The sequence below is a fragment of the Elephas maximus genome, chromosome 13 (genome assembly GCF_024166365.1).
Source record: "Elephas maximus indicus isolate mEleMax1 chromosome 13, mEleMax1 primary haplotype, whole genome shotgun sequence".
Lineage (NCBI taxonomy): Eukaryota > Metazoa > Chordata > Mammalia > Proboscidea > Elephantidae > Elephas > Elephas maximus.
Genome location: NC_064831.1, coordinates 48,974,974 through 48,992,970, shown reverse-complemented (window position 1 = coordinate 48,992,970; position 17,997 = coordinate 48,974,974). Strand labels below are relative to the sequence as shown.

Below are 17,997 nucleotides of genomic sequence, written 5' to 3'. Positions count from 1 at the left end.
TGAAAATACATTTAAACTAAAAAGGTATGCATATATATTTTGCCGACAGCATTAGAGCAAAAATATTCCTTACGGTCAGAAATTCAGTAATAAATTAGTATATCAAAATATTTTCCTCTTACTGGAGATTACAGAACATGAAAGTACTGAGTGACTGACTTAGAGGAGATGAAGTTAGAAAGAGGGGCACCAAAATTAGGCAAAAAGAAAGAGGAAGGAAACCTTACTTATTTTAAAACGTTGCTCTGATGTAGCCCTGTCTGAGATTTGCGTTCACATTTACGCTTACTTAGAACTTTCTCACTCTGACAGCTTTAAACACATTGATCTGATTTTCTTTTTAATTTCATCTACCTTCAAGTTTCGGAAATCACGTATAACAATATTTTTCCTCAAACAGAGGACAAGACACTCTTTCAATGTAACAAATACCTAGATTTTCTTAAAAATATGGAGGCTCATATGATTTGATCCAGGGGTAAAGAGGAAGTCCAGAACATCTTATTGTGCCAGAAAGTAAGAAAGTACTCAAAGAATAGTGAGGACATGTCAAAAGAACATGGGAGCCAGCTTGAGGGTATCCCACTGGCCAATTTTGGGACAATTTGAGCATCTAAAAGAATAATGATGATAATGAATTATAACACACCAAATAAAAAAGAATCCATGAGTCTATATGGATATAAAATTTTTAATGGGGGAGAGGAAGGATAAGGGAAAATGATTTTTTAAAGAAGGCCAATGAATGTAGAATATATCACAACCACTATGGTAATAATTGACTCAGGCAAGAATCAATGGAAGCCAAATCTATTTGAGGAAAAAATTGTTAGGGAACAGGATATTCACACATTTTCAAAGTATAACATCACAGATTACTTGTTAATTACAAAGGGAGAAGAGCATCTTTACAGTAAAACAATCTGGCAGACTCCACCTTACCCAACTTTGAATATCACCAATAATGGGAAAAACAGACACCACCTGTCCCTGATTTAATGCCCTGGGAGGGACACAACATCACCTATGTAGTATTCCTGCCAAAAATATATAACCTGAATCTAATCATGAGAAAACAATCAGGCCGATTCAAATTGAGGTACATCTACAAAACTACTAGTCTGGGCTATTAAGAGAAAAGTCAGTATCACAAAAGACCAAAGAAGAACAGAAGGAAGGAAAGGCTGTGGGCTAAATTGTGTCCCCTCCAAAGTATGAGTTGTAAATCCTAACCCCTATACCTGTGGATGGAGTCCTGGTGGTGCAGTGGTTAAGACCTATGGCTGCGAGCTAAAAGGTCAGCAGTTCGAATCCACCAGCTGTTCCTTGGAAACCCTATGGGGCAGTTCTACCCTATCCTATATGGTCACTATGAGTCAGAATCGACTCAATAGCAGGAGGTTTTTATTTTTATTTTTTTAATACCTGTGGATGTAATCCCATTTGGGAATAGAGTTATCATTGTTATGTTAATAGCACCATAACAGCATGAAGTCTGTTTCAGAACAATCACTTTTGAGATATCAAAACAGAAGATTAGGCACAGAAGCACAGGTGGGGGAAGACAGGTACCAGGCCAAGTGAAGATCACCAGGACACCAAGGAACAGAAGGCAAAAAGAGACAAGGACCTTCCCTCAGAACCAACAGACAGGAAAGTCTTCACCTAGAAGCCAGCGCCCTGAATTTCGACTTCAAGGCTCATAAACTGTGAGAAAATACATTTCTGATGCTTAAAGCCACCCACTTGTGGTATTCTTGTTATGGCAGCACTAGATGACTAAGACAGGATCTGTCCTAGATTACAAAAAGACTCAACAATCTTGACTAGGGCCTAGATTGAAAAAAAAAAGTAGTTATTAAGTACGTTATTGGAACAACTGGAGAATTCTGAATATGAACAGCATATTTGATCATATTATTGTATCTATTGTATCAAAGCTAAATTTCCTGAGATAACTGTACTGTGATTATACATGAGAATGTCTTTGTTCTTAGGAGACATATATGCTGAAACAATTACGTGTAAAGTGACACGTATGATATCTGCAACTAATTCTCACCTATTTACGGAGAAACGTGTGTGCGCATGTCTAGGAATACAGAAAACACACAAGCATACAATATATTAATAATGGGTGAATTTAGGTGAAGGGCACAGAAATGCTCATTGTGCCATTCTTCCAACATTTCTACAGGTTTGAGACTTTTCAAAATAAAAACTGGGAAAGAAGAAAAGAAAACCAACAATATTATTTAATAAAATTAATGTGAATACAACTGATAATTTTCAGTGTGTAGGGCACATAATAGAGGTTCAATACTTGAATAAATGAATAAATACCCTGGAATTATTTTGATAAACATATTTATGACCTAGAAACAATTGTAAAAGACGTAATTATTCCAGAGAGCATCTAGAATTAAATGACCAGCACAGATGAAGTCTGGTAGTTGTTGCTGCACTATTTTTTTCCTCATTGATTTTTGCTGCCATGTCACAACTTATCACTGTAACAAGATTCCAAAAATTTAATATATATTAACACCAGAAAGAAGTAGCAAATAATATGTACTCTATAACAAGTAAAAGTTCTGTATTTTTACTTACAAAATATTGCATGAAAAGACCTTTATCTGAAAGATGCAGAATGAACAGCTAAGTCTATTTAGCTAAATACTTCTTTTCCCACAAAAACGAATGCTAGTAGAAGGGTTTCTTATATTCTATACCTTGATAAGATGAAATATTTGAACCAAAAAAAAAAGTTATCTTCCAGGATCAAAGTTTAATACTTTTTAATAAAGATGGATTAGAAATAAAACAACTTTGGATATTTCATTGGTTCAAAAGGGAAATTGCAGGCCAAACAGAAAAATAAAGCAGATTACTTCAGTTGAACACTATACCCAAGAAAATATGATGGAGAAAATGACAGAACAAGCTAATCACTAATTGTACAATGCCCATTGTGGCCTGTGATTTTTTTTTTTCTTTATGATTTCTTATACCAGTAACCTTTGGCGCAGAATAATTACTTCAAACAGACTACATACTTATAGTTTTTTATAAATAAAAAGTAGTTTAGTTTTTTAATTGTACTAAATTCCACGTATAATAATCCCTTGCCATGAAAATCTGATATGCAGAATTTCACCAGGATAGGATTTATATATCAAGGAACTAATCAACACACATGTCTGGCATATAAAAAAATAAATTTTTTTTTTTTTTTTTATTACCTGAAAATTCTATACCACTGAAGAGGTCAATTCCTTCCTTGATTTTATCAAACATTCTTCCCAAGTTACCAATATTATATAAACTAGCTATGAGTTTTTGTTATCCTGGGGAATCAAAGTCAGGGAAATAATAATAATAGTTGTAACAACAGGCCAAGGAAAAAGGGATGTGATGAAGAAACCGATTTTTTCATTCATTTTGTGAATCAGTGTGCTACCTAATTCATACCCTCGTTACATTGCAGCCTGACTGGGAAAGACTCTGTGACGCTGTTTCCTACCGCTTCTTACCCTATAAATCTGCTCAAACAAACATCAGTTCTTAGCCATCATTCCCATTGTCACCACTTTCTGAACCCTATTGTTCTCTCAATTACTATTTAATAGCATAACTCTAATAGCATATTGGAGCCCTGGTGGTATAGTACTTAAAAGCTCAGCTGCTAACCAAAAGATCAACAGTTCGAATCCACCAGTCAGTCCTTGGAAACTACGGGACAGTTCTACTCTGTTCTACAGGGTCGCTAGGAGTTGAAATCTACTCGATGGCAAGGGGGTTGGTTTTTGGTTTGGAATAGCATACTGGAAGTTAATGAGAAAGTAGGATTCCACAGATGGAAATTTTCTTTATAGTCTGTTTTTTAGTAACAGATATATGGTAATGAAAGCTTGGATAGGGAATAGAAAGTTCTAGTGAGTGGAATTTTGTTAACTGAGAGAAATTTTTTTTTTTAACAGCTTTTGTTGCTTTCCCCAAACTAAAATTTAAGCTTTGCTGCCTTAGGTTGTAGTGAAAGAGTTGTCATAAATATCAGTGATAAATGGTTCTGTGGGTTTACAGGTTTATTGCAAGATGACAAGAATAAGTATCAACAAAAATACTGTATATGTTTCTGCTGCTTGCCTCTTTGGCATAAATGTGTTAAACTTCTAGGTAACTGAGTAATGTAATTAGCTGGGCTCTGATTAAACAATATAGTATGGGATTCATGTATATGATTTTCTTTTTTTTATTGTGTTTTTGGTGAAAGCTTACATAGGTAATTAAGTTCTCATTTAACAATTCCTATACATATTGTTCAGTGACACTGGTTACATTCTTCACAATACATCAGCATTCTTATTATTTCCATTTTGGTGGTTCTGTTCCTATTAATCTAGCTTCTTTGTCCCCCCTGCCTTTTCATCATTGGTCTAGGGTAAATGTTTACCATTTGATTTCATCTAGATGATTATTTTAACAAGCAGAGTACTAATGGGTGATATTATTTATTTTATGGGTCAATCTGTCATATGACTGAAACGTAACCTCTGGGAGTGCTCTGAGTTCCCAGTTTAAAGAGTATCTCAGGGCGATAGTCTCGTGGATTCAACAGTCTCTACTGGTCCAGCAAGTCTGGCCTTTTTATTGCAATTTGAGTTTTGTTCCACATTTTTCTCCCATTCTATCCAGGACCATCTATACAGTATATGACTTTTTTAATGTACTTTTTTATACTCTTGTAGTCACTTAGTTTTAATTTTAAAAACGTGATCATTATAATAAACTTTTATTATACCTCATGCAAAAGAAATGCGAGTCTTAGAGAGTCATGAAGCTCATTCCCTGCTCCTCACGATTTCTTTCGTTTGTTCTTCAAATAAAGTCAGGATTTAAGGCGGTATTTACGAAAAAGTAAAGTGAGTGGTAGGGAAGGTATAGCCAGATGTTACGGCTCCTGATAGCATCCCAGTTGCAAAGCCCACTTTCCTATCATTGACTAGCACAGAGCTGAAAAATACGGAACTGCTTCTGTGAAGATGAATTGAGCACTTTCAACTAGCTGAGGATCGGAAAAGCTGATGAGAGGTATACTCTGACTTAGAATGTGACTTCAGTATACTATAGTGCACGGAAACATGGACAAAGCTCTACTAGAACAGGACACTGGAGCTCCACAATACTCATCCCAGTCAACCGAAATGCTCAGTGTGAAGTATAAAGTTCACTCAGTACTCCCAAATAATAACCTCCCCCCTTTTTTTTTTTTTTTTTAAAGAAAAGGGGTTACCACACCAAGGCTAGCAAATGATCCCAAAGACTTTCATTAGAATCTGGGTCTGATTTTACAAGTGAGATGAAAAGGGTTCTAAGAAAAACCTTTCACTGGCACCTTTATGAGTGATTACTTCTTTTAATTTCTACCAGTAGCATCATTTGTATTTTTCAGAAGTCTTATTTTGCCAAGAAGAAAAGAGTCAGGTAGTTGCAGCACTCACCCACCTTCACTAACCAGCTCACTGTTGTCTGATTGCTTATAAGAGATGATCTTCTCTACCAGTTGGTTGTAGCTGCAGTTACCAACAGCTGTGACAATGTCATCAATCTGGAAAACAAACAACTGACTCACTGATCATGACAAGATTAAAAACGATAACAACAGAAACCCGTATCACTCTTTAGGATTTTATTCTAATACAATTCTAAATATAAAAGTATTATTATGAAAAAGAAAATCGGCATTAAAATCAACACCCAACAGTTTTCAATTTGTTTATAGTCTACTATAACACATTATAAAAAATACTGTTTTGTTGTATTTCAATTATGCAAAAAAAAAAAAAAATGATGAAAAAGGATTACATCCAACTTTATTTCTTAAGGTTGTACAGATGTATTTAAGTGGCTAAAATAAAAAGTAAACTATTTCAGGAGGAAAAAATGAGAAAATTTCAGTATTTTTTACTCAAAAACCAATGTTTCACATTTAAAGCAAAGCAAACTTAAAGATGTTAATTTATAGGGTTAACCAACTTTCTTCTATTTTATTATTTAGTTCCTAGCAAATTATAATGGAGATATGAGTAGAAATAACTGAGATTATTTTCCTGAAAAAATTCCTTGCTAATCAGGAGGAGTATTTGCCTCCTGATTCTTATTTAATCTTTATATTTGGAGGTACAGTTGAAATCTATACCTTCAGGAAGCATATATTCTACAGTAGAGACAAAAATAAACCAGATAACAAATACATAGTATGCTAGCTAGCTATACAGAGAGTATATATCTGTTTGTTCACTTTCACTGCAGTGTATTCCATACTATGAATATACCATGATATATAGATTCATTCTTTTCTTGATGGGTATCTACCTTGTTTTCAGTTTGGGGCTAAGACAAATAATCGTGCTGCAAACATTCTCGCACCTTTGTCCTAATCCATACATCAAGAGTTTCTCTAGGGTATATTTCTTGTCAAATTGTTGAGTCTTAGGATATTCTTAACCGCAACTTTACTAGATAACTGCAAACGGCGGCCAATTTACATTTCTATCAGCAGGGAAGAAAATCCCCTACCCTGTGTATCTTTCCCAACTTTAATACTGTCAGGTTTTTAAATGCCAGCCATTTTGATGGGTGTATCATGGTATCTTGTTTTGGTTTTAGTTTGTATTTCACTGACCTGTTCACTGACCTGTTCAAGTCATTTTCTCACTTTTTTACTGAGTCGTCTATCTTTTAAAAAATTATTTGAAGGAGGTCTTTATACCTTCTGAATATTAGTCCTTTATTCTCTGAAATCATCTTCTACTCTGTTACATTCTTTTTTGGGGTGTCTGCAGATGAAGACAAGTTCTCAATTTTAATGTATGAATCAATGCTTCCTTTATGGTTAATCCTGTGTGTCTTGTTTTAGAACTTCCCCATCGTAAGGTTAGGAAGAAATTCTCCTGGGTTATTTTCTCAGCTTTTAGAAGTTTTACCTTTCACTGTTAGGCTTTAAGAAACATAGAATAAAGTTTTAGGGTCTGAGTTGGGAGAAACGATTTCTTTTTTGTTGTTGTTGTTTTGTTTTGTTTTTATCTCTACGGCTATTTAATTGTCCTAGCTTCTTTTCTTGAGAGGGTTGCCTTTCCCCATTGCTCTACAGTGCTCTATTTCTGTCTATATATGCATGGTCATTTATGGATTCTCTATTCTCTGTCATTAGTCTAACTATCCCTGAAAAAACACCACTGTAACTTAATTACAATAGGTTTGAAATATTTAGTATCTAGAAGAGCAAGTCCTCCTCACTCGTTGTTCTCCTTGAAGAGTATCTTGGCTTTTATTCCTGGTCCTTTGCATTTCCATATAAAGTTTAGAATCAACTTGTCACATTTCACACACATCACTCCCCACACCCACCCTGCAAAATCTGTTGGGATTGAAACTATAATCTGTTTTAGGGAGAACTGACATCTTTACAACTCCAGTGCTGAAATCTAGGAGCACAGTGTGTGTCTACATGTACACAGGTCTCTAATTTCTCTCTTTAGATGAATTTTTCCCCTTCTACTAATTGAGACGTTACCTACTGTTTTCTATTCTTTTCATTGTTCCTCTAAAAAGAGCACTGTCCAATAGGACTTTCTGTAATGACAGAAATATTCTAAATCGATGTTGCTCAATAGGGTAGCATGTGGCTACTAAGCAATTGAAATATGGCTAGTGCTACTGAACAACTGAGTTTTTAATTTAAATGTAAATAGCCATGCTTGGCTACCATACTGGACAGAGAAGCTCTAGAAATTATAACATCTATTTTTAACTTAAAGTCAGACATTAATAGTGTTACTGTCTCCTTGAACAATTAATTACAGGCCCTTCAGAATACTTTAATTCCATTTAACTATCCTCCTAACTTATGTCATTGTTTCGCATATGCTAATTTTCTTTTTTTAAACCCCAAAAGATAATGTTATTATTCTATACAGTCACAATCATTTAGATTTAGCCACACGTTTTTATCATATTATTTTCTCTCCACTCACTCTTCTTTTCCTCTGGGATCACTTTCGTTCTGACCAAAGCGCTTGTTTAGAATTTCTGCTAATGATAGTCTACTGGAGGCAAGCTATCTTAATTAATCTGAAAAATGTCTTTGTTTTACTCCATTATTGAAAGATAATTTTCCGGGGAACAGAATCATAGGCTAACATTGTCTTCTTTTGGCACACGGAATACATCATTTTTCCTGTCATCTGGCCTTTGCTGACATTAAGGAGTTAGTTATCAATGAACAACTCAGAATATAAATTTCCAGTGACTGAATTTTGGTGCCCACCATCCAAAGAACTGCTCGTACTTATTTGCAAGATAAGTTACTTGCAGAATACAGAGTCAGAATACAAAGAACAGGACAGTTCTGAAAGATATTTCATACATACCTTGTGGATTTCGTTTTTTTTTTTTTTCCTTAGCTGTAGGATTATTCTGTCACAAAGCAAGTAAGTAAAATAGATATAAAGCAGAGCCGTCAGGCCCCTCCAAGAGTTTGAAAACAGCTGTCGAGACTAGAAAAGCCTGATGAACAATTCCTGTTCTACATTAGAATATATCTTTTTTTTAAAGCATACTTTATAAACTCAGCTGTTTATCAGACAATATATAACAAGTCATATAGCCAGAGGGAGGATCTGAGTCCAGTTATTAAGAACTGACTATTCCTCAAGCTGTCAGCTTACTTCTCAAGAATCTTGGCTACCCTGCATTGTCATCTGCCAAGATCCAACATGGCCCACCTTGGATATGTAAACTGCTGGGCATGTTTAGACTTTTCAGCGATATTCTCAGAGGAAGACTGCCAGTAATGATATAAATTCCCTACTTACAGTAAGCTATTCTTCCATTTATTTATTTTTTCTTCCATTACCCAGAACAGCAGCTTCCATCACTGATGCACAGTAATGAAAAAGCATTGCCAAATCCTTGCTGTTATGAGCTCACCTTCTGTGTAATTAATGCTACATGTATGCATGCTTCATTCCATCATTCGATATTTATTGAAAACCTACTATGTGCCAGCCACTGTTCTAAGCACTGAGATATAAAATCCAATCCTCTTGGAGCATACATTCTAATGGGAGATGACAATCAAATGATAAGAGCTGGAGGAAACCAATAGTGTTGGGGACAGAAAAGGACTGGGGAAGGGAGGGTGACTAATTTTAACAATGTGGTCAGGGAGGGCCTCTTTAACAAGGTGATATTTGAGCTAAAACCTTCACAATGGGGAGCCAGGAATGTGAAGTCCTGGGAGAACAACAAAGCATGAGGGTGGGAGAAGAATGTTCCTTGGTTGGGAGAGTAACCAGTGCAAAAAACCTGAGACAGGAACAAGCTTGACATGTCAGAAGACCAGAAAATTAGCTAGTGTTCCTGGAGAGTAGTAAAAGGGTAGGGAAAAATTCTATGAGATAAAACTGGAGAGACAGACAAAAGCTAGATCATGCAGCATATCATAAAACCCTAAAAAGGATTTTGTATTTTACTAAATATCACTGGAGGCTTGTAACAAAGGGAAAAGGGTACAGGAATAAAAAAATCCATTGCCATTGAGTCGATTCTGACTCATAGCGACCCTATAGGACAGAGTAGAGCTGCCCCATAGAGTTTCCAAGGAGCGCCTGGTAAATTCGAACTGCTGGACTTTTGGTTAGCAGCTGTAGCACTTAACCACTACGCCACCAGGGTTTCCACAGGGATAAAAGGAAGGGGTTATTTTAGAGAGATCACTCTGAGTACCAAAAGAATTCAAAGGGGTACATAATAATCTCTTCAACAAATGGTGCTGGGACAACTGGATTATCCACACACAAAAGAATGCAGCTGAGCCCCTTCCTCATAACATACACAAAAATTAACCCAAAATGGATCCTATGCCTAAATGTAAGAGCTAAAACCATAAAACTCCTAGAAGAAAATATATGTGTAAATTTTTATGGCTTTAAGCATTCTAAGATATGGTACCAAAAGTACAAACAACAAAAGAAAATCAATAAATTGGACATTAAAATTAAAAACTTTTACACACATTTTTGAGGACATTATTGAGAAAGTAAAGCAACAACCCAGAGAATGGGAGAAAATATTTGCAAATCATATATCTTATAAGGGACTTGGATCTAGAAGATATAAAGAACTCTTACAACTCAACAATAAAAAGACAAACAGCCCAATTAAAAAATGAGCAAAGGAGCTAAACAGACATTTCTCCAAAGAAGATATACAAATGATCAATAAGCACATGAAAAAATGCTCTACATCATTAGTCATAAGGGAAATGAAAACACAACCACAATAAGATACCATTCATACCTACTATGGTTAAAAAGATAAGAGCAAGTGTTGGTGAGTATGTGGAGAAATTGGAACCTCTGTCACTGTTGGTTGGAATGTCAAATAGTATAGTCACTTTGGAAAACAGTCTAGAAGTCTCCAAAAGGTTACACATAGACTTACCACATGACCCAGCAACTCCAGTCTTAGATATATACTCAAAAGAAACGAAAACTTAGGTCCTCATAAAAACTTGTACATGAATGCTCACAGCAACATTATTCACAAGACGAAAGATAAAAACAACCAAAATGCTCATCAATTGATGAATGTATAAACAAAATGTAGTATACTCATACAATGGAATACTATTACACAATAAAAAGGAATGAAATTCTAATATATGCGATAACATGAATGAACCCTGAAAACATTATGCTAAGTGAAAGAAGCCAGACACAAAACACCACATACTATATGATTGCATTTGTCCAGAATAGGCAAATCTATACGGACAGAAAATAAATTGGTGTTTGCTTAGGACTAAGGAGACTGGGAAGAAATGCAAAGTGACTGCTAATTGGAACTGGGTTTCTTCTTGGGGTGACAAAAGTGTTCTAAAATTGACTGAGGTGATGGATGCACAAGCCTATGGATACACTAAAACATACCGAACTGTACACTTTAAAAGGGTGAATGTTATGGCATATAAATTAGATCTCTAAAAATCTGTGATTCACATACACACACACACACACACACGCACGCATGCACACAGTCACAGGAACTAATTGAAAGGACTCCTACCAGCCAAATCTGGGCAATTTGAGCAACAAAATTGATAGAGATAACATTTACAGCACAATGATGAAATTAGATTAGAAAACCATCACTTAGTAATCACCAAAGTAATAATTTCAGACAAGAATCATTAGTAGATGCTAAAATTAAGGAGCAAAATCTCAAAGTATCTCCCCACAAGATACTAATTACAAAGTGAGAAATATACATTACAACGAAGAGATCTTGCAGACATCACATTGATCAAGCAATCAAAGTTAACATCGACTGTAATGGACATCCCATGTCTCCTAATATAAGGCACTGAGAAAGACACACCATCAAGTCTGTAGTGTTCCTGCTACTAATTTTAACATGTATCTGATCATGTTGAAATATCAGGTAAATTCAAACTGAGAGTCACTCAAGAAGATAATACAAGACTCGTAGTCTTCTAAACTGTCATGGTCACAAAAGAAGACTGAAGAACTGTTCTAGGGTAAAGGAAACAAGAGACATGATGTTTAAATGCAAACCTGTGATCCTGGATTAGATCTTAGATCACAAAAAGGACATTAGTGGGGTGGTAGGCAAAATCTAAATAAGGTCTGTATGTTAGAAAAACTATTTTACCAAGTTTTAATTTTCTGATTTTGATCACTGTACTGCTGTTATATAAGATAATAATCTTCATTTTAAGAAATACAGACTAAAATACTTACAGTTAAAGAGGTATCTTCTAAGCAAGTTACTTTCAAACTAAACTGTCTGAAAGTAACTTGTTACAAGGGAGAAGAGAAACCAAACATCCATCCATCCATCCATCCATCCATCCATCCATCCATCCATCCATCCATCCATCCATCCATCCATCCATCCAACCACCAGCCACTGATATGAATACATACATGAAAAATTAAACAAGTTGGGAAATTGTTAACACTAAGAGAATCTGGGTGAGGGCAGTTGTGGTTCGGCGGGAGAATTTTCGCCTTCCATCCGAGAAACCCCGGTTCAGTTCACGGATGATATTTCTCAAGCGTAGCCACCACTCATTTGTTAGTGGAGACATGCATGCTGCTATGATGCTGAACAGGTTTCTGCTGAGCTGACAGACCAAGAACAAAGACCTGACAATCTACTTCTGAAAATCAGCCACTGAAATTCCTGTGGATCACAATGATCTGATCCTGTTGAGCAGACCCAACAACAGGTAACAACAATAACAAAACCACCAAGGGAAACTGGGTGAAAAGAATATTGGAATTCTTGATACTATTTTTTGCAGCTTTTTTTAAGTATGAAATTATTTTTTTAAAAAAGCACAGCACCAATTAACATGGAGTAAGTCCACCACTGCCTATCTATCCCACTGATAATAGCTAAAAGTTCTGGGTAAAATACAAAAAGCAATTACCTGAGGACTTAGAAATGTTAAAAATAGCAGTCAAGTTAGGGACAGAGCCAAAAGTTGAAGAACAATCAGTAAGAAGGATAAGTTTTCTGGGGTGGTGTTTCTTCTTTTATCTTTTGGTTTTGAATAATCAGGTCAGCAGGAGCAGAGCAAAAGCTCAAGACAGAAACTGTCTTTCTGGCCAGAGGATCAGATAAAGGGCTCTGTAAGCCCGAGGGAATCCCCATTTTTTCTTTTTTCTCTTTACGCTCAGCCCCATGGGTGTCCCCAGTCATGGAACCGTTCGGTGGTGGCAGTGACCCCAGTGCAAGAACCTAAAACCCCCTTTCTGGAACCAGGCCTGTCAAGTGTGGGAAAAACCCTTGTTATTTTTTTGTTTTCTCTCACTGCCCTGATGGCGACCCCAGCCACATGAAACTGAGCATGGCAGCGAAGGCAGCTAAGATTCCAAATAGAAAACCAATTTTTGTAGCCAGCCAGAGGACCGGGAATTAGGGGCCCTGAGAGGCCCTCTTGTGTGGGAGAAAACATGAAGCAGACACAACTGGAGAAGAGGAGCCCCCAATTCTGTGTATGAGCTGACTGATGCAAGTATGATACTTGCCCCAAAGCTCTATACACAGCACAGCAAAGGCTTCGAGAACTGAACTATGAATGGCAAACAGACATATAAAAAGCTCAACTTCATTAATCATTAGGGAAAAATTATAATCACAATGAGATATCATTATACACCCACTTCTCACTTAGAGACCAGGTCGTTAAGCGAAAATTGGCATTATGTGAAAATGGAGGATGACTACATCATTACATACCTGCCAAACTACCGAGAACCTTGGCCCAGCCAAGCTGACACATAACCTTGACCACCACAGCCAACTACTCCCACCTCACACCCCAGCCAGGTAAATAAAGTTTCAAGTGGCATCCAAGATATACCTACCACAACTATAAAGTTTTAAAAGGCTGTCTGGGGTCCCTGTCCCCTCTGCTGGCACATTCCCAAGGACCCCACCTTCCTTTTATTTCCTCGCCCACCTCCTCCTCCCCGCCAATTTCACCGGGCGCCTTCTGGGCCAGGGCGTGTGGGAGCCCGCGCTGGCACCAAACCCTTAGCCAGCGATTCTGCTACAGAGACTGAGTAGTCTGTACTGGGGTGGGGCTGTACACACTCGCATTAGTACCCTGAGCCTGGGAAGGACGTTAGAAAACCATGGAGACCCTGAGCCGCACAGCCCCAGATGCTACCCTGAGGCTTACAGTGCAGGTTCAGAACCCCAGTCTTAACCCATACCCGCGGGCACCCACTTAACAGATGCACCTTGGTCCCGCCACCCCTCACTACACTTCTCAAGGTCCAAAGTTGACTCCAAGGAAGGACTTTCCTCAATGCTACCGAGCCAGCTGACACTGGGCATGCCCAGCCACTCCCACAGGATGTCCTCCGCCCTCTGCGCCAGCCCAGACCCCCACTCCTGCAGACCCCTGACCCGGACTGGGGCCAAGGCAGCAGCTGCAGGAGATTGCCAGCGGAGCTCGAATGTTGCAGCCAACTCCGAGAAAAGGCTCCCGCACTGCCACCAATGGCAAATGACAGCCGTCCAGTTACTAGGCAAAATTCTGTCTCCCAGCAACTTGGAGGCGGGAATTGGCAACTTCAGCTGTCAGAGACAGACAGCAATTTTAGCCAATGACTGCTGGCAGCAGTGGAGGTGCCTAGGCCAATGGGAAACGTGAGTGTAGGATGGTAATTCAGGGGCGATCTGGGAAAGATGAGTCAGGTAGACCCTGAAAAGTAAGTTTACTAAACCTATAGTTAGCAGAGGGGTACACAGCAGGGCACACAGGGCCACAAGGAAGCACCTCGAGTTACTGGCAGAGGTATGTTCTTTTTCTCTCTTTTAACTGGGCTTTAGGTGAAACTTTACAGCTTAAGTTAATTTCTCATTCAAAAGTTTATACACACATTGTTTTGTGACACTGGTTGCAGGCCCCACAATGTGACAGCATACTCCTCCTTTCCACCCCAGATTCCCTGTGTCCATTTGTCCAGTTCCTGTCCCTTCCTGCCTTCTCATCCTCCCTTTGGACAGGAGCTGCCCATTTGGTCTTGTATATTTGATTGAACCGAGAAGCACGTTCTTCACATGTATTAATTTTTTGTTTTATAGACCTGTCTAATCTTCGTCTGAAAAGTAGGCTTCAGTTCTGGGTTAGCGGACCACCCGGGGGCCATAGTTTCGGGGGTTTCTCCAGTCTCTGTCAGACCATTAAATCTGGTCATTTTACGTGAATTTCAATTCTACATTTTTCTCTTGCTCTGTCAGGGACTCTCTGTTGTGTTCCCTATCAGGGCAATCACTGGTGGTAGCCGGGCACCATCTCCTTCTTCTGGTCTCAAGTTGGTAGAATCTCTGGCTCATGTGGTCCTTCAGTCCTTTGGGCTAGTATTTTACTGGTGTCTTTGGTTTTCTTCATTCTTCTTTGCTCCAGGTGGGATGGGACCAACAGATGTATCTTAGATGGCCGCTCCCAACCTTTTAAGACCCCAGACAGACGTATGTTCTTAATGCGCAAAATAGTCAAATAGTAGATTTTTTTTACTATTGTCATAAATAGGAAACCCTGGTGGCGTCGTGGTTAAGTGCCATGGCTGCTAACCAAAAGGTCGGCAGTTCGAATCCACCAGGCACTCCTTGGAAACTGTATAGGGCAGTTCTGTTCTGTCCTGTAGGGTAGCTATGAATTGGAATCAGCTCGACAGCAACAGATTGGTTTGGTTTGCTTTATTGTCTTAAATGCAAAATGTCAAATAATGATACAGTTGATAAGTGAGGAATGGGTGTACAAAACCCTAATAATGCCAAGGGCTAGGGACGATGTATAGCAAGTAGAACTCTCATGCACTGCTAGTTGTGATATAAAGGGGGATAGCCACTTTGGAAAACAATTTGTCAGTTTCTTTAAACATCCACCTACCATATGACTCAGCAATCCCACATCCCAGCATTTACCCAAAAGAAATTAAAACTTTTGTCCACCCAAAAATCTGTATGTGAATGTTTACAGCCTGTTTATTCATAATCACTTAAACCTGGTAACACAAATGTCTTTCCGTGAGTGAACGGATAAACAAACGATGGTACATCCATACAATGGAATGCTGCTCATCAATAAAAAGTGATAAACTACTGACACATGCCATAGCATGAATGAATAGGTGAACTGAAAATGCATTAACTTGAGTGAAAGAACCCAAACTTAGAGGATTACATACTGTGTGCTTCTATTTATATGACCTTCTGGAAAAAGCAAAAACTATATGGATGGAGACTAGATCAGTGGTTAACTGGAGTTGGAAGTAGGGGAAGGGGCTGACTACAAAGGGGCAGTGTGAGAAAATTAGGGGGACTGATGGAACTCTTGGTTCTGGAGGTGGTTTCATAACTCTGTGTTGGTGGTAGTGTTGCTAGGTGTCACCGAGTCAATTCTGACTTACAGTGACCCCATGTGACAGAGTAGAACTGCTGCATAGAGTTTTCTTGGTCATAATCTTTATGGAAGCAGATCGCCAGGTCTTTCTCCTGCAGACTCTCTGGGTGGGTTCAAACTGCCAACCTTTCACTTAGCAGCCAAGTACTTAACCATTTGCACCACAAGGGCTCCTTAACTCTATACATTTGCCAAAATACATAGTGGATTTACTGTGTGTAAATCAATAAATAATCAATATATATATCACTTTGACAGCTGTCCTAAGAATGGACTACAGTGGGTTAAAAGCAGAATGGAGAGCAGTTAGAAATCTATTGCAGTAGTCCACAAGAGGTGATGTGGCTTGAGGTATGGTAATAGTATATGGTAAATGTAATCGAGATGTATCCAGGATGACTCCTATGTTTTGACCTTATCAAACTGGGTAGATGATGATACTATTAGTTGAGATGGGGAAGACATGTATGGTCAGAAGGTTGTTAGCTACTGTATAGTTGGTTACGACTCATAGTGACCCTATGTACAACAGAACAAACACTGCCTGGTCCTGTGCCGTCCTCACAATCATTGTCATGCTTTGGTCTTCCTCATTCGTTGTTCAGCTTTCTCATGCATAGGAGGCGACTGAAAACACCATGGCCTGGGTCAGGCACACCTTAGTCCTTAAAGTGACATCTTTGCTTTTTAACACTTTAAAGAGGTCTTTTGTAGCAGATTTGCTCAGTGCAATATGTCGTTTGATTTCTTGACTGTCGCCTCCATGGGCACTGATTATGAATTCAAGTAAAATGAAATCTGTGACAACAATCTTTTCTCAATTTATCATGATGTTGGTTATTGGTTCAGTTGTGAGGATTTTTGTTTTCTTTATGTTGAGGTGCAATCCATAGTGAAGGCTATAGATCTTCATCATCAGTAAGTGGTTCTTCAAGTCCTCTTCACTTTCAGCAAGCAAGGTTGCGTTATTTGTATTTCACAGGTTGTTAATGAGTCTTCCTCCAATCCCGATGCCCTGGTCTTCTTCATATAGTTCAGCTTCTCAGATTTTCTCTACATACAGATTGACTAAGTATGGTCAAAGGATACAACTTTGACACACACCTTTCCTGACTTTAAACCACACAGAATCCCCTCGTTCTGTTCAAACAACTGCCTCTTGACCTATGTAAAGTTTCCTCATGAGCACAATTAAGTGCTCTGGAATCCCCAGTCTTCGCAGTGTTATCCATAATTTGTTATGATCCACACAGTCGAATGCCTTTGCATAGTCAATAAAACACAGGTAAACATCCTTCTGGTATTCTCTGCTTTCAGCCAGGATCCATCTGACATCAGCAATGATATCTCTGGTTCCACGTCCTCTTCTGAATCTGGCTTGAATTTCTGGCAGTTACTTCTGCAACTGCTTTTGAAGTGGAAACAGATTTCTGTTTTGGATATGTGGCGTTTCAAGTACCTATTAGATATCCAGCAGAGATGTCAAGTTAGCAGCTGAGTCTGTAAGTGTGATGTTTTGGGGAGAAGTCAAGGCTGAATATACAAATTGGGGAGTCATCAGCTAATATGTGGTATTTACAGCATGGGGCTGGATGAGATCACCTAAGGAGAGAACTCTAATAAAGAAGACAATAGGACAGACCATCCCTTAACTCAAATTTGTCTCACTGAAGCTATGACTTAGTCTTCTTGATTCCCAATTCTCCTTAGCTACATAGAAAATTCCATCATCTAAGGAAGATTGTTTTCATGAATTACATACTAATTTGACCTGATTTTATCCTCAGAGACAGGAGATTAATACTTATTAAACACACTCTGTTAAGTACTGTTATAAATCCTTCATAGGTATTTCATTTACTCATCGTAAGGTAATGCTGTCACTCATTTTACAGGTAAGAAAATGAGGCTTGCTAAGGGTAACTGGGACCATAAATCTATAAAGAATCCCAGAATTTGTAGCATAGTTGCTCTTAAGAAAAAATATT

At 38.1% G+C, this 17,997-nt stretch overlaps 1 protein-coding gene across 4 annotated transcripts in view; it reads right to left on the bottom strand.

Moving 5' to 3' along the window:
- Nucleotides 1-17,997, bottom strand: part of MINDY2 (MINDY lysine 48 deubiquitinase 2) — an 88,591-nt gene that overhangs the window by 22,325 nt on the left and 48,269 nt on the right. For all 4 annotated transcript variants that reach the window (XM_049905501.1, XM_049905500.1, XM_049905503.1 and 1 more), the window contains one exon: nt 5,506-5,608. In XM_049905501.1, coding sequence (XP_049761458.1) covers nt 5,506-5,608 — 103 coding nt within the window. The remainder of the gene's footprint in view (nt 1-5,505; nt 5,609-17,997) is intronic.